General features: G+C 26.9%; 3 protein-coding genes across 4 annotated transcripts; 2 read left to right on the top strand and 1 right to left on the bottom strand.

Moving 5' to 3' along the window:
- Nucleotides 1-344: 344 nt before the first annotated feature.
- On the top strand, nt 345-9,268 carry LOC127277879 (carboxy-terminal domain RNA polymerase II polypeptide A small phosphatase 1). The gene is made up of 4 exons (XM_051299278.1): nt 345-1,459; nt 3,496-3,935; nt 4,454-4,639; nt 5,039-9,268. The coding sequence occupies exons 1-4, from the start codon at nt 1,390-1,392 to the stop codon at nt 5,228-5,230; spliced, it is 888 nt and encodes a 295-aa protein (XP_051155235.1). The 5' UTR covers nt 345-1,389; the 3' UTR covers nt 5,231-9,268.
- Nucleotides 9,269-9,350: 82 nt separating this feature from the next.
- LOC127277880 (nucleoside-triphosphatase THEP1) lies at nt 9,351-13,389 on the bottom strand. 2 transcript variants are annotated; one of them, XM_051299279.1, is made up of 5 exons: nt 12,843-13,389; nt 11,363-11,531; nt 11,050-11,155; nt 10,673-10,970; nt 9,351-9,999 (listed from the first exon to the last, which is right to left on the bottom strand). In XM_051299279.1, the coding sequence occupies exons 1-4, from the start codon at nt 12,895-12,897 to the stop codon at nt 10,692-10,694; spliced, it is 609 nt and encodes a 202-aa protein (XP_051155236.1). In that variant the 5' UTR covers nt 12,898-13,389; the 3' UTR covers nt 9,351-9,999; nt 10,673-10,691. The 2 variants fall into 2 exon arrangements, with proteins under 2 accessions (XP_051155236.1, XP_051155237.1); XM_051299280.1 differs by lacking the exon at nt 9,351-9,999 and having other exon boundaries at nt 10,576-10,970.
- A 61-nt stretch (nt 13,390-13,450) lies between these two features.
- LOC127277877 (DDB1- and CUL4-associated factor 5) lies at nt 13,451-17,498 on the top strand. Its single transcript, XM_051299274.1, has 8 exons — nt 13,451-13,658; nt 14,278-14,458; nt 14,597-14,860; nt 14,945-15,171; nt 15,308-15,522; nt 15,596-15,860; nt 15,979-16,653; nt 17,009-17,498. The coding sequence occupies exons 1-8, from the start codon at nt 13,463-13,465 to the stop codon at nt 17,281-17,283; spliced, it is 2,298 nt and encodes a 765-aa protein (XP_051155231.1). The 5' UTR covers nt 13,451-13,462; the 3' UTR covers nt 17,284-17,498.
- Nucleotides 17,499-17,968: the final 470 nt, after the last annotated feature.

Raw genomic sequence — 17,968 nt, 5'->3', positions numbered from 1 at the left:
CAAATTTATTAATAAATTTATTTCTAATTATTATTATTTTTTCTTTTTTTTCATCTATTTAAAAAAAAATGTAGGTTACATTTATCATACAAATTTTACCTAAATTTATTATTTTTCTTCACAACTGCCACAAAACTTTTATGTATTTCTGATTATTCATATAAAAGAGTACTTAATTATCAAAAATATCTATAATAATCGTTTTGATTAAAAAAAATACTACAAAATGCGTCTTTAGACTCACCCAACCCTGAGAAAAAACTTCTCTACCGACAGAACTAAACTACAATTACACAGTTTTTCCGAAAGATGGCGATCTTAAATAACTCACTGCGCATGTGTAACGTAACACATTTCAGGAAACTACATGTCCGTTTATTTAGAAATCAAAAATGTTTGATTACTTTTTGCAATTGTGCAATTAAACTCGACTGTGTCTACTGTCACTAAACTTGCCATTGGGAATTTATACTCTCCATCTATTGTTATTATATCAGTGACTAAATTTCAAGAGACAAATTCAAATAAAAAACATTCTACGTGACTTGATTAATAAAAAAACATTCTGATCGCCATAATCGTTGTTGACTTAAAAAAAACAACAAATTCTTCGGTCGAAAAACGCGTAGGCGTAAATATAAAAATCTACAACCAAAAAGATTACAAAATAAACAATGGCTACGTGAAATGTATGTGTATGTGTGGAACATTGACAACCATTTGGACTAAATACCTTTCTCTTCTTTTAAAATAGAAAAAAATGTCATGTCAAAAAATTGTGAATAATGATAATAATTGAAAAACAAGTGTTAAAACATTTGTGGTAAAAAAAGTGTCAACGAATTCAATGATTAAAATTCTCATCGAATGTTAAGGCCTTGAATTTGAGGCGTCTCCTCTGCACAGAGTGCATCTCTCTTGTATATTGGAAAAGGAGTAAAACGTCGACACGCCATTTTGGGTTTTGGAGCGGAACTCCTTGGTGCTGTCGGTGTGTCGCTGATTTAACACACGTGTGCATGTATATGTTCTATTTCTATATGCATGTGTGAAAGTGTGTGCACGCGTGTCGCTTGTGCACTTGTGTATTTTTTTCCTTTGAGATCTCGGTGACGACGGCCTCGACCAGGGTGTTTGGTTAATGGTGTGATATCGGTTTTAAGAACAACAAGGAGAGTGCGCCTTTTGATTAAAGCGATCTGACTTTTTTGGTGGTGGTGGTGGTAGTAGTGATTGTTGTCTGTACATCTAATAAAATGAGAGTGTATTTGTTTTATTCTATGTCGTGTTTGTGTCTTTAAGATATTTTTTTGTCGTGTCTGCATCCCGAGCGCGCGCATCTACGGAATTCACAATCAGTGACGAAGAGACTATTCAGCAAATGTTTAAATGGACGCATCGTCCATTATCACCCAAGTGTCACGAGATGACGAGCTAGGGCAGTTTAATAACGAGAAAGGTAAGTGTGTTCTCTGGCAAAGGCACTCTTCCAGATGCTGTGGACCGATTTTGCAATAATGTCTCCACACCTGTTACGGGACTGCATAAACTAGTTAACCCAGCCTTCCTCTTTCTCTTTAAAAAAAAATCTCTTCTCTTATGTGCATGTTTGATGAGCGAACAATTTATCAGTTTGAGATCATTTCTCCTTTTACTTTTTTTACATTCTGATATAACTGCACCTTTCAGCTAATTCTAACATCTCTCACATTCACTATCTCTGACAATCTCATGAGTAGTTTTTTTTCTTTCGTTACGAATTTGTTTTTTCCCCCTAACCTTATATTTTCCTAACAAATTTAGGAGTATTTTGGAGTTTTTAGAATTTTTTTTTTTCTATATTTAATCTAAGTAAATATCTATATTTAAACTGTTTTACTGTCCCTTAGGTACTTGAGTCAGTGTTTTTCTTTTTATGAACTTCTGTTTCTTTCTGTTTTTTTGGGGGGGTTTTTATTCACCACGACCTGGCTGATCTGCTATATAGAATAGTTTCTGAAATACTACTTGGACGTGTCGAACATGATTCAACTTATTCGTGGCACTGCCGTGTCACTTTGCTCCGATTTTTACTCACTTTCTATTTGTTATTTTGTTCGAAATTTCTACTACCGCGATGTTCGATCAACGAATTTTTCCCGGATGAAATTGCTGACAAATCATGTAAAACCATTCTCAATTTCCACTGGGTTTAACAAGGAATTTGACGATAAATGTTAGTATGAAGATTTGTTTTCAAAACTTTTATTCATTTTCTGTTCTTGATAACAATTCACATTTCATTTTCTAATAAAAATTATCAAATTCGTATTTGCATTCTAATTTTATCGAATTTCAAATTCATTTCTAATTATAATTTCAGTTTCATTCTAATTAATTATTATTATTAGTATTAGTTTTTTGTTCCAAAAAATATTGTGAAATTAAAAATTTAATTAGTTTTAATAACATTTTTTGAATATACATTATCTACTTCTTTCAAATGTTTACGCAAGTAATTAAATTGGATCTATTGTTTAAAAACGATTGTTTCCTTAAGTGTGAATAAACTATTTTTTTCATTCTAAAAAAAGTTAATAACTCTCTAAATTACTCTATGACCTATTTTTCATCTTTTATAATTACTGCGATCGTAGGCGACCTTGTCAACTAGTTGAAAAAAATCAAATCTTTAATTGAATCAAGTGAGGTAATAAACCAGTAAAATTCCTTTCTTTTATTAATTCACAACAATTCTATTTCTTATGAAAAATTTTCATTACATTAATATTAATTAATGTGAAATTGATATTAATATAATTATTAATTTAATAAGAGTCTAAAATAGAATTTTGAAAAAATTTCAAATTAGAAGAAAAATAATAAATGAGAGAAATATCCAAAATTTGGACGCTGTGACGAACATAAAAAAAATGCCAAATTAGAGTTTATTAACTTTTTACTATACTAATTATAAATTGCCCCTTTAACTTTTTAGATTTTACATGCTTTAATGACAATTATCGATTGTAATATCTATTCATAGTGTCGTGGCATTGGCTTTGTGATGCAGTCCCGTTCCGCACCCAAACCTTGTGAACATAATTTGTAATTTATTTTCAGTCGTTAATTTATAATATAATAATTTTCTAATTTCCACTAAAGGTGAAAATATAATTTTCTTAACGTTGTGGCAAAAATAAATTTTAATTTTTCGATTAAAAATTAAAAAATAAATTTCAATATTAAACATTAATTAATTTGAAATAACGATTTTGTTTTGATTAAAAATGAGAATTAAATTTTCACCTCAGTTGCAAAAAAAAAAAATAATTTAAAAACCACATACATTTTACTGTATATGAGTAATGAGAATATTGTAATTCAGGATCTTATTACGTAAACAGTAACGTAACAACAATTATAGATTATTTAATGAAATGTGGTATGTGTTTGTGTGTTATTATGTAATTTGTCAAGAGATGGAATTGAAAAATGATATTTTTAATTCTACAGCACAAATACCAAGGGAAAATGAAACAGGTACCACGAATGGTTCAGCGACTGGGAGTAAAAAGCCACGAGGACGGGGCTTTTTGCGATCTTTGCTCTGTTGCCTTGGACGTGGACGTGGTGGAAGTTCCAAAAGTTCAAAAGCAAGCTCATTACAAACAGATGGACGTGGTTCACCACCGCCAGGCGTTGGTTCACCGAGATTTTTATTGCCGCCAGTACGTCATCAGGATATGCACAAAAAATGCATGGTGATTGATTTGGATGAGACTTTAGTGCATAGTTCATTTAAGCCAATCAACAATGCGGATTTTGTTGTACCGGTTGAAATCGATGGTACTGTACATCAAGTGTACGTTTTAAAGAGGCCTTATGTCGATGAATTTTTACAGAGAATGGGCGAATTGTACGAATGTGTTTTATTTACCGCAAGTTTAGCAAAGGTAAATATAAAAAAAATATATATATTTTTTTTTAAATAGGATTATTGAAATTGATACGAAAATGATTTTTTGATGAAAATATACAAACAAAGAGAGTAAAAGAGTAATTTACGAAAGAAAATAAATAATAATATTTCCGCTTTTCAGCTAAATAAATAAATAAATGACATAAAAATGTTTCATAAATAACGTAATTTGCAAGAAAAAATAGAGCAAACAAAATATTACGTAAATATTTAGAGAATAGATAAAAAAAAATAATTCAAATGAAAAATACGAAATAATTTCATTTCGTAGTTAATAATTTTTTTTAAGTAAACATTTATTTGCTAATTGTCAATCGTTTATTTGAATTAAGTAATCTCTTTTCTATTTCTTCTCATTTGTTTTTTGTAGAAAAATCTATTTCTATTTATTCGTTTATTTATTTATTTAATTTTAATTTATTTTTATTATAAAAAATGATATTATTCTAATTTTATTAAAATGATTTATATTATTTTGTTTTTAAATTTCAGTATGCCGATCCGGTGGCAGATTTACTCGATAGATGGGGAGTGTTTAGAGCAAGATTATTTAGAGAATCGTGTGTTTTTCACAGAGGAAATTACGTCAAAGACTTAAATAAATTAGGCCGGGATTTACAGCAAATCATTATCGTCGATAACAGTCCTGCCAGTTACATTTTTCATCCTGATAATGCTGTAAGTTTGTCACGTACTATATATTATTCTACTTTTTATCTATTTTTAATTATCAGAGCGTTTTTTTTTATTTTATATTTTTAAATGAACAGAATAATTATATTTTTTCATTTATAAAGCTGAAAGCTAATTGTAAAAATCAATTTTTTAAATTTGATATAATTTTCTTTTGATTAATTATTTAATAATTATAATTATTATTAATTATATAATTATAATTAATAATCAAATTATAATAAGATAATTAATTATTTATTGTATATTATTATTTTTGTTTATTGCCAACGTAAATTTTGTTTGTTTAAAGTTTCATTCTCTCGAATTGATTAAATTATAATTTAAAAAACAGATGAGATTTTGGCTAAAAACGAAATTTTGAAAATAAATATCATTTAACAGGTGCCAGTGGCTTCGTGGTTCGACGACATGACGGATTCGGAATTATTGGACTTAATTCCATTTTTCGAGAAGCTTAGTAATGTGGAGAACATTTATACAGTTATGTGCAACAGTAATCATCCCTACAATCAAATGCTATCATCGGTACCGAATAACCCCAGCCCTGGTTCGGGTTCAATGGGCGCCTCCTAGCCCCAGCGAAATTCTGGTCGTACGACCAGCCTTGTCATCATCCCACGATGTATCTTAGGAAGAGCTCTCAATGGGCTTTTCGAGATCGCTCACCTTTCTTGCTGTTCTGAACGTTCGAGTGCGTCGTCTAAATGAAAAAAAAATTCACAAAAACCTCTTTTATCACCGAGGATACGAGTAGGAGAAGAAAAAGAAGAAGATGCAACAGCAAGACACGAATATCTTCCCACGAGAGGTCAAGTAGAAAATATAGTATAATCGAAATTGCGCGAAAATTTAATAGTCTAACTCTGATTTGATCAAAAAGAATCTCCAATCGATGAAATCGAATGACGAAATTTCGATTTCTTTTACATTTCGAAAGGAAATCAATTGATCAATAAATTCATCCTTGAGGCACTGATTTTAGTTATATACTAGAAAAAAAAGAAATCAGAACGCAAAAAAAGCTTCCACTTTGCTTAGTGTGAATGAGAATCGGGAATAAATGGAATATACACGAAATAGTTTTATGGTGAAATGCCGAGAACCTGGAGAGATTCATAGAAATTACAAAACAAAAAAGAGAATTTTTTCTGTTTAACAGATTTTCCAAAAATAGACAAAAAAAATGGTTGGAAACCATAAAATTCCTTCGGATATTAAAAAAAAAATTTCGACCTTTTTTTCAAGATCAATTTTTGGTCGCGACTATCTTTGTCCAAGTCCAATGCATATCAATTCTCTCCCTCCAGGAAAGTCGTACGGAATCTTGAGATCCTAGAATTTTTTTTTTTGAATCATTAATAAATAACAACTAACGATTTAAGATTATTTACGAGAATAGCCTTTTTAAACGATAGGTTCGACCTACGCTTTTTTTACACCTACTAACGAATAATTATCGGTATTAGCAGCTTTTTCAGTGATGAATTTTTAACGCCAGAGTACATGACAATATTTAGGTACTCTCGACACTTAATTTTCTCTCTAACTCCCAGTTTTAAATACACCTATATACATGTATATATACATACACACATGTATGTATATGTGTGACGAAATCAAATATGGAATTTGAGGTCAAGAGAAATTTTCACCTTCAACCTTTTCTTGCCTTTTATCGAGTGCTTCGAATCAGGGACGCACAATTTCTCATCGTCGTCAAATAAATTTGTTAAATTACAAAAATAAATCCCATAACTTTTTTATCTAAAAAAAAACTATTTCATGACTCAATAAAAGTCGAGAAAAAAGAAAAAAATACAGAATTTTTTTCTATAGAAGAATTTTCAAAAAAAAAAAAAGAAAATCTCGAGACTAAAAAAAATGTCATTTTTATTAAGAATCCAAGTGTCAAAGGACAAAATTTTTTTAACGCTCACACACACACATACGCTTTGTACTTAGAGTCGATCTTTTTAACCGAATATATTTTTTTCTTTTGACGAGTTTTTCAAAGACTCTTGATGTTAACGTTAATTTACTTTCCTTGTGTTCTTATATATCTAGATAAGATCAATTTCACTTTGTGAATCTTTGATGAGAATTTTTTACCTGACGCTTGCGTCATTGTTGACACTTGTTTGCCAATCAGTTTAAAAAGCCCAGCAATTTTCCTTTGTGTTATTATGAGGGTAATAATAATAATAAAAAAAAGAAAAAAAAATTATATCTCTTCTACTCGCACACATTATTAACATTTCCAGTTTATTCGACCTTGAAATGAAAATAACTCAACATTATATATATGACCGTGAATATGTAAAACTCCGTGTCGATAAAACGCGTTTTTGTCGATTGTTCTTTAATAATGTGTGATGGAAACCATAATTATCAGAACGTGTGATTCTTTATGAAAAGGAAAAAAAATACTGTGTCAAAAGCAAAGGAAAGTAGCTGTCGCGTGTTTAAAACAAAGTTCCATAATGGACGAGTACCTATAATACATAATATATATGTACGAGAGCAGAAAAAAATGTACTTTTACAATCGCAATTCACGTGCCTGTGACATAAGCGTAAGGTGCAAGCACACACACATTGCTTTCGATACTTTTTCACTTGGAAAAAAAAGAAAAAACTAATAAATAAAACCAGAATACAAAAGGAAAATTAGAAAAAAAACGCCGCTAACTACATTCTTTTAAACTTTTCATCTCAGATGAATGAAGAAAAGAGACTTGAAACCATGACTCAAAAATTTGTCTTTAAAAATGTCAAGTTTCTTTGATTTTTAGAATTTTTTTATCGATTTAAATACGTTTTTTAAAAGTTGATTACTTTTCTATAAAACAATAGTAATAATTTTATTAATAATATTTTCAATAACAATTTTAATAATAATTTTAGTATCAATTTTAATAAAAATAAAAATCATAATAGTAAGAAAAAATTTAATAAAATAAATCCATTCCAAAAATACAAAGGATTCCGAAAAAAATAATAAAATGTTTCGTAAACGTTAAAAAAAAATTTTTACATCTAATTTTAAGAAAAAGTTTGAAACTTTTTTTATTCAACTGCGTTTTTTATAAAAACGAAAGAATAATAATTGTGAAAAATTGTTTATAAAAATATTTTTAAAACCAATTCTGATACTTTCTTTCTCGTTTTTTCCATTTTTGTAAAAAATAATTTTAACTTTTTATACACTATATATATATATATATATATATTAGAACAACTATTCGTTCTGAACAAATAAAAAAAAGAAATCAAAATATTGTCTACAATAATCAAATTCATATTTAGATGAGATTTTAGAAGTTCTTTTAAAGAAAATATTTTTTTTTTGTAAATTTAGAACCAAGAAACCAAACTCTTCTCTGTGAAAAGAGTTTAAAAGAAAGTAGTCTATGGATTATTCGTGCCAGCATTATTTTTTTTCTTTTTAAATGGTAAATATTTCCGAAATAATTACAAATATTTTATTAAAATAAGTAATAATAAATAAGCATTTTAATGCACAGGTTGGTGCTTCCCTATATAATTAAATAAAGAAAAAAATAATAGAAATATGGAGTTTCGGCTCTTATTGATTTTTTTACTAAAAAAAAAAATATTTAAAAAAAATAACTGTGAGATAAAAATAAAATCGAATTTTTATCTTTAGCGATGAGAGAGAAAGATAATGAATAAAATTTTTTAAAATGAATTTTGATTCAATCGCTCAGTGAAACATCGTTTGCTCATCTGAAAGCGAGGATAATATTGAAAAAATGTAAATTTTTTAAATCAATTTTCTAGATTTATTTTTTTCGTCTGTTATATAAATATATATATTTGAATTGAAATCGCCAATTATAAGAATTGTATACTAAACGCGATATATTTTATTCTTGTTGAAAAATGAAGTGACTTTCTTTTTGTCTTTCTCACAGAGAAAGTGCAATTTTTTTTTCATTTTTTTTAATCAATAGATAAGAAAGATTTTTGAAAAAAATACTGTATAGAAAAAAGAAAAGTTCGCAAAAACTTTTTTATATATATGCAAGCGATTTCGTAAATAATTATATTATATTAACAACGGGATTGGCTTACGAGAGACGAAAGCAAAAAAAAAAAAAAAAGATCGATTTAATGCAGCGAGAATAACTCGAGAGAATATTAATTATTAAATATTGTACAAAATTTGTCACAAATGGTTAAAAAAAAAAGAAAAAAAGAACGGAGTTCAGAGTGTTGGACACGCGAGTTACGCATATTGTAGAAATAATTAATAACGATAATGCCTTGATTTGTAAATAAACTTGAAACTTCCACTAATAATCCTTTTTCTGCGGACAAAAAAAAAGTGAGCAGTGCATCGATTTACGAAGTAGCGACATTTTCGTACGGTTTTTATAACTCGATGATTTTTTTTTATCTTAGAGTGATTTTGTACAATAAAACAGAGCGCGATATCGTGAATCGAAAACGGTCACTGGAATATGTAACATCCCTTTCCCCTGCCCCCCTCTACCCAAAAAAACCCCGAATGTCCAGTTTGCTCTGTGATTCTGTGTTTAATAAAAAAAAGTATATATATATAAATATATATATGTTTGATAATCTGCAAGGTTTAAGACATTTTTTTTCAAAAATACCCTAATCTTTAGATTTTAAGTATTTATTAAAATACTAAATATAAATTACCTTATCTATTTATATTTTATAATAATTACATAATTATTCAAATTTTACAAAAAAATTTTAATCTTTTGCGGTTTTTAGTAAAAAAAATAATGCGGAAGTTGAAAAGATTTTTATAACCTCAAAAAGTATGAAGTACGCGAAAATTTGACAATAAATTTATAAATATTTTTTAAAGGATTTTCATAAACTAAAAACAGATTTTAAATATGTTTTCTTTTATAAAACAAGTACTATAGTTAACGAAAATAAGCTAACCTTATAAAAATTGCCATAAGATATATACATTTGTGTTAAGAACTCATTGCACGACATCCATTGAAATTTCTTGAATTTTTTTTACAATCATACTATTTAAATACACATATAATCACTGAGGATTTAACTATTTAAACAAATATTTACGAAGAAAATAGAAATATATTTGAATTTTTGTAAAACAAACAAAAACACTCTGCGCAGTAAGCAATCGAGCAACTAAGTCCGCCATATTGGCGCATGCGCATTTCTCAAACATGTAAACGCCTTAAGGCGCATTTCCAAATTAACCTTCTCTTATTGGTTGCATATTTCCGCGTAAATTTGAAAATAACCAATGAGTGCAATAATGATGACTTATATGTCCAATCAAAATAGGCTATATTTTTGTAACGCCATCTGTATAAAATAGCGGATAAACCGTGAAATTACGCTTAAAACAAAAGTTTTATGAAATATTTTAAAAATATTTTTTAATTGATTATTATTACTTTAATAAAGTTTTAAACTATTTAAATGGTCAAAGTATAAAATATGTGTCAGTGAAATGTATTAATATATACATTATATATATAATTATATAAATTAACGTGGAGAAATTTGTCAATGTATAAATGTAAACAAATGTCAGTGTTATTTTCGTATCATACATGAAAAAGGAACAAATTTGGAAGATTTTCAGTATTTTAAAAAGTATTTGAAGACTTTTTTGAGATTTATGTGACGGATTTTTTCAAAGGACTACCAGAAATACAGGTGATTAATTAATTTGACTTGCCTAATCTTTTTATATCAAAAAAATAATTAAAATAATTGCATGTAAAAAAGCGGATGAAGCGGATTAAATTTTAAGGTTATGTTTACTTTTATTTCTTATTCATTACTTGTCAAAAAATTTTAAAATGGAATTTTCAATTTTTACTGACCAAATCTTTAATAAATTATAATAGAAGAATGAATTTCCAACAATAAATATAAAACTAAATATATAAGATTTATAATGATTGTATAATTAGAAATTCATAATGAAAAAAAAGTTACATTAATTTTATCATGATAAGATTTGAAGTACCTTTAGTTTTGTGAATGTTTCAAATTTTTGGTGAAATGTTAGAAATTATTGCATAAATTTCTTCTGGTAATGAATTTCGATTTTCACGATTAACATCAATAATTTTACAAAAATTATCTTTATAAAATTGTTGAAAAAAAGAAACATGTCGCGGTGGAACTTTATGCATTTGAGGAATTGTAGCAATAATAATATTTTTCCTACTATTGTCTCCTTTAAAAAATAAATTATTCACTGTGGTAAAAAATTTATCGCTGAATAATTCCATCTTTCCGATTTCATCGATAAATAATAAATCCTGTAATGAAAAAAATAGATTTTTTTTTCTTAAACTACTTCAAGATCATACAATCGTTATTAATGATTTTTCTTATTACCATTTTTGAATCCAAAGTTGGTAATGCAATGCTTTCGAAATTTTCTATAAAAACGTGATAATTTCCAACGCGATGCTTTTGAAATTGCTGCTTATTCAATGTGTTCCTTTAATTAAAAAAAACGTAAAGATAATATTAATTAATTATAATATTGTTTTAATTTATTTGATTATACTTTTTACAATATAAATTAATTAATTAATTAATCAAAGAAAAAAATAAATTTTATATATAAGAAATTAAATAATTTATTATAAAAACCTAACTATAATATTTTTTAAACAATCATATTTAATTTTCAAAAAAAACTTACGCAATACGAGCAAGGGGAGTTCTAATTTCAGAATTCTTAATGGAAATTATATCGAAACCAATTCTCATTTTATTGGAATCACGTAATTCTTCTGTATAAAATCCATCAATTGTATATTTTTTTTCCAATAATGGAACGAGATTTTTACATATTGTTGTTTTTCCAATTCCTAATAAATATATAAATTTATTCATTCAATTAATAAATAAAAAGTAGAGATTTTGGTTTTAATAATTCTTATTTTTCTCTATAGATTTTTCTATGATATAAAACAATATTTTTTATTATAATATAATATTTATATATTAATATATATTAATATAATTATGAATTATGTATTATAATGCAATGTATTTATATTATAAAAAACGAGTGCTTTCATTGGCTACTTTCAAATTTGCCCCGAATGTATAAGTAAGGCGCATTTTCAAATAATTATGCGGTTGGTTACTTATTCCCGGGCAAATTTGAATGTAACCAATAAAAGCGATCATTGTGACTTATGTGTCCAATCAAAAATTACCAATTTTTATAGTGCCATCTACTTGTGAAGGCGGACAAACAGTGTAATTAACGCTTTAAATCGAAAGATTGTTTATATTGTATTAAAATATTTATTTATTGATTTAATTATTATAATATAAATTTAAACTATTCAAAAGGACAAACTTAATGTATGTATTAATAAAATATATTCTAGTATATACATATTACTATATTTATATATTATATAATTATGTAAACAAATATATCGTTATTTTTTTCATACACGAAAAAGTCATACATTTTGTAGATTTTTAGTAGACTGAATAGTATTTAAAGAAGTTTTTTTAACATTTAACAATAAATGAAAGATTTTTGAACTAGGCAAACAAAAATTTATAGAAATTACAGATAATAACATAAAATTAAAATTAAATAAAACAAATGGAATTTAAGGTTATGTTTCTATATTTTCTATTGTATTGTTAAATTTAAACATTTAATTTCCAATTTGTTAAACACTAAAAAAATTTAATAAATTATAAAAGAAGAATAAATTTTCATCAATACATATAAAACAGAATGTTTATTTTAATTGTGTAATTTTTATATTAGTATCAGAAATAAGAAAAATAAATGTGAATTTCAAAAACGACTGATTAATAATAAAAATTTTGGTTTTTTCAGTTGACTAGCAAAATGAATAAAATCCAATTACTACTGAGAATCGATCATACTGAAAAATCCACATTACAAGTGAGTAAAATCAATTAAATTATTAATAATAATAATTATTATTATTATTAATATTATTAATTAAATAATTAAATAATTAATTAATTATTGCAATATTGAAACTTTGAAAATGAGTTTCTATACAATAATTACGTATACAAGTGTAAAATACGTGTAGAAAATATAGTAATGAATAATTATTTACATTTATTATTTTTGTTTTTATTATAATTAAATATAATTCAAAAATTAATAAATATACCCGGTGGTCCAGTGAGAAGTATTCTTGTAAACCGTGTCGCGTCGCCAGTTGTCATATTCAGTTTCAGAAAATAGTTGTAGCACCGGTTGTCACTTCTTATAAATTCTAATTTTTTTTCCCCCCGAATAAAATTATTCTATATATCTAATGCGGAATTAATTTTTATATATTCCACAAATTTAAAAATAATGGCACAACAAAATGGCAAAGAATCGTCAAAGATAAATTCTCGGAAAACACAAAATTATTCACAAACTTGAAGTGTGTAAAGTGAAGTGTTACTGAAAACAAATCCAGATCAGCTGATTTCGAAGAAAGGATATTCCTGTGTGTGGATACCTTTTTTTTCTTTCTTTTTATTGTGTATGTGTGTATATATGTGTATTCCGTCATTTTGTTTGAATTGCACAATTATTTGCAAATTATTGAAAATTAAATATTGTTTGGTTACTGGAATATAATTTAAATGATATAGTGCGATGAAATTTTGTTGAAGTGTATAAACAATATAATAATGCTACATTAATATATATGTATATTATAAGAAGAAAGGCAGAATGGTGAGGATCTAAAGGAAGATTATACTAGTAAGGAGAGTAAATTTTTTTGTGGGAGAAAAAATGGCTTATCCGACACTTTACAATCCATTGTCGTTTATTATTAATCGACAAATTAATGACAAGATTAATCATCGGCAAAGATTGGTGAAGGCCAGATTTGAACATTCGGAGAATCTCTTTAGAAAAAATCTTTTGTCACATTATGGATGCGTGAATGCAATCGAATTTTCAAAGCACGGCGATCTTCTTGTGTCAGGTAAGTTTTTTGATGTTAAAAATTCTTACGTCTTTTACTGCAAAAAAAAAACATATATGGTTCGATCTTTTATTTAAAAAAGTGTATCTGGGTCCGAACCACAATACTCTGTGTTTTTCTTTAATTTTCGTTTTTTAATTTAAAAAGAAAACAGTTTCTATACGAGAAATTAATATTTATAATACGATTAATATCCATTAAATATTTCCATGGTACAAGCGATAACAAAATTGATTAACCTATAGATAATGTATGTTTTTACGTTCAATTTTTTTAGGAATAAATTAAGTATATATATAGATATATACATGTATAATGTGTTTAATATTTCATGTCATATTTAAAAATTATTATTTTTTTGTCTCTAATGACAAGAAAGATAAGCAAAATAATAATTTCTGTTTGGTAATATTTCCTCAAATTTTTTTTTTATTGAAATTTTATTCATGGAAATTTAACAAAAGACGTATTGATCTTGGTATAAATTTAATTACATTTCATTTGAATTAATTCCAAAATAATTTTTATAGTTTCAAGAAATTTATTCAAAAAAATTAATCGAGTAAAAGTTATAAATAATATTAAACGAAAAATATGATTTTGGAAAACAAATTTTCAGGAGGTGATGATAGAAGAGTTCTATTATGGAAAGTAGAACAAGCAATTCAAGGAACCGAGAAACCAGCAGTTATGAGAGCTGAACATTCGAGTAATATATTTTGTTTAGGTTTCGATAATAGTACATCAAAAATATTTTCAGCCGGAAATGATGATCAAGTTATTGTTCACAATCTTCAAACGTAAGATTATTATTATTATTATTACTTGTATAATGATTTACATTTAATTACTAATAATAATCTTGGAATTAATAATAAAAATTTATTTATTTTAATTATCATTAACATAGTTAAAATTTTGTTTTTGTCTTTTTTCAGGGGAGATCCTTTAAATTATTTTCTACACGAGAAGGCAGTTTTCGGTTTGTCAATTCATCCGCAAAATGATTTTGTTTTTGGAAGTGCTTGCGATGATGGAAGAATTCTCATTTACGATATCAGAGGTTCCAAGGAGTCATTGTGTTTGGCACAATACAAAAGTGCTTTTCATTCTGTTATGTTTAATCCAATTGATTCGAAAATGTTGGCAACTGCAAATGCAAAAGAAGGTGCAAGCATATGGGATATTCGAAAACCGTTGAAGTAATTAATTTCTCTAATTCTTTAATTCTTTTTTTTTTAAGTATTTGAAATAAATTGAATAAATATTTCTTTAAATTTTTTCAGACCAGTTTTGCAATATGGAACGGAAGGACCATCGCAAAGTTGTATGTATGTAAGATTTAATTCAGCGGGAAATAAATTATTGGCACTTCGAAGAAGATTACCACCGATTTTGTATTCTATTGATTCGCCAAAACATCTTTGTCAATTTGATCACTACGAATATTACAATAGTTGTACCATGAAATCTTGTTGCTTTGCAGGAGATAACGATGAATATGTTTTATCAGGCAAGAAATTTTAGAATTAAAACAAAAGTCTTTAATTATTTTAATTAATTAATTAATTCCGTCACATGTTTTAGTAGATCTTTATAATTTTTTAATTAATTTTTATCATTAATTTTTTAACTAATTTCTTTTGCAGGTTCTGATGATTTTAATCTATACATGTGGAAAATTCCAGCCGATGATATTCAATGGGTAGATTCGGCACACATGAAATTATGTGGACATAGATCGATTGTAAATCAAGTGCGATATAATAAAAGCAGTTGTATTCTCGCTTCGTCGGGTGTCGAAAAAATGATAAAACTCTGGAGTCCATTTTCACTAGGCTACGAATGTCTAGGGGGGTTGAAAGTAAAACTAAATTATAATTAATTATAGAAAAGAAAAAGAATTATCGAATATTTAACCTTTGTTTTTTTTGTAGAAAAATTGCGGGATTCAGGAGAAACAGCGAAGAGTATTTGCGCACAGTGAATATATTGAATTAGTTTTAAGAAGTGGACATTTTATGACACACGATTACAGTCATCAATCGACAAAAGAAGATCCACGAATGATGGCATTCTTTGATTCTCTTGTACAACGTGAAATCGAAGACTGGAGCTCCGAAGATGTTACGGCTCCTCAAACGCCTAGCGACAACGATAATTCAATTGTCAATAATTCTTTCAACGCGACTGATTCAGACGGTAAGTTATTATTAATTCTAATTTATATTTTTGTGAAATTAAATTTACTATTTACTTTTTTATTAAAATATGTAAATAATAAAAGTAATATTCGAAATCTGATAATTCCATCCCATAGATTCGACTGCTTCTGATCGTCAACTAATGCTCTCATTCCTTGGTCCTACGGTAAATTCACGAAATATATCAGCTGGTATGGCACCCGAGAGATCGTCAAAATCACCAAATCGAATAACACGCCTGATAATTAATTGTCGAACAAAATTAATGAGACTTGCGGGTAAGGAAATACCTGAGACAACAATTACAACGCCAAGCGCAAATGGAAGCACAACTTCCACAATTGAGACTGCAAATTCATCGAAATTAAAATCAAAATTAAAAGGCGCGAAAAGAAAAACAAATACTAAAACTTTACCTACAACTAGTACTACTACTACTTGTGGTAGTAGGATAACTAGAAAAAGATTAACAACTGCTGAAGTTCAAAATGAAGAACAATTGGATACAACACAACCGAGTACAAGTTCTGGATTGGTTTCACAAGGACCGAAATATACATCAACAACATATTCGGATAAACAATCGAGTGACAGTAATTCGGAGGATAATAATGATTGTGATGGTACTGTTAAGAGAAAAATAACTAAAGTCGAGGTGGATAGTGCGGCAAAATGTCCGAAAAAGAAGCACAAAAAATGTAAACATCATGCGAAAAGAGAGAGTGGAAAGAGTTGTAAAAAGAAGCAGAAAATTGAAAATGAAAGCGACGAGGAGTGGTGGAAAGACATTGGTATGTAAATTTATTTACTTTAATTAATTAATTTTTTTATTACCAACAATTAAAAATAAAATAATGTTTTATTCGCTTTGGATATTAAAAAAAGAAATTATAAGAAAAAGAATTAGGTAAGGAACAAATATTTTGAAATGGCTCAAAAAAAAATGTTGTTTTAAATTTAAAGAAAAGTTGAAAATATTTGAAAATACATTAAAAATATAAAAAAGCATTTCAAGTTGTATTGGAAATACGTGAGAATATCTTAAGAATATATGGAGAAAAATAGTAGTGGATCCACAGAATAAAACTTTTGATTTTATTTAATAGAAAAATATAATAAAAATAATTTATAATAAAAAATCTACAGTTTTAGGTTCTAAACCTGAAAATTGTCAAAATGAAACACCAGTGAAACGAACCTGTAATAAAATAAAACAATCATGTTCAACACCCGACAGTGGAATGGGTATATCGACATCCGAAAAAAGTCAATCATCTGCACAAAGTAACAGCAAAAGTGCCGAGACATCAGATGATGAGGAAAATTTACGAACATTTCAATCATTTAAAAAGAAAGTTGATGCGATAAAACGCACTTATCGTAAACGTACTATTTCAGAAGCATCCGATTTTTCTGACTAAAAAAAGCAAAAAAAAAAAAAAAAACTCAACCTCTTTTCTCCCCCTCTTTGTAAATAATGAATCTGTGATTCCTTTTTTTCCTTGATATATATTTTTCTAATAATACTAAGTTTAATCCTGTGAAAAAAAATTAATCAACATTATTATTTTATTCACTGTTTTTTTTTTGTTTCTTTTTGCCATTTATCGTTCATTGTACCTATCGCTTTGAATTAAACTAAAAAAAAGGATCATTTTGATTATATACTTCGATCAAAGTTGTTGGTGATTAAAAAAAAGATACTTTGCAGAAGATATTCTTTAATCTGCAAATTATTATAAGAAAAACTATGATTTTTTAAAAATTAAAAATAACGACTTTGGTGACGAAATATATTTGCAATGATTCAATATTTTTCAGATAGTTATCTAAATGTTTTTAGAGATGAACTAATAGTAATTGATGTATTGAGAACTTAAAAATTATCGATTTTTATATATTTTTTTATGATAAATTTCGATAATTTTCAAGTGTTATATATTATACTATAGTTGCAAACTACTTTGTATATAATACATATATTATATGTACTTGTATTCACTCGCAGCTGTTTTTTATAAAAACAGTACAAAAAAATATTTCTAGTAAATAAATTAATTCTAACTTGTAATTCTTTTCTCTCTTTATTCGTCGCAATTAAAAATT

This window comes from Leptopilina boulardi, unplaced genomic scaffold (genome assembly GCF_019393585.1).
Source record: "Leptopilina boulardi isolate dan_hultmark-lab unplaced genomic scaffold, ZJU_Lbou_2.1 LbouV2_19, whole genome shotgun sequence".
In the NCBI taxonomy this organism is placed as follows: Eukaryota; Metazoa; Arthropoda; class Insecta; order Hymenoptera; family Figitidae; genus Leptopilina; species Leptopilina boulardi.
This window is presented reverse-complemented; position numbering and strand designations above follow the sequence as displayed.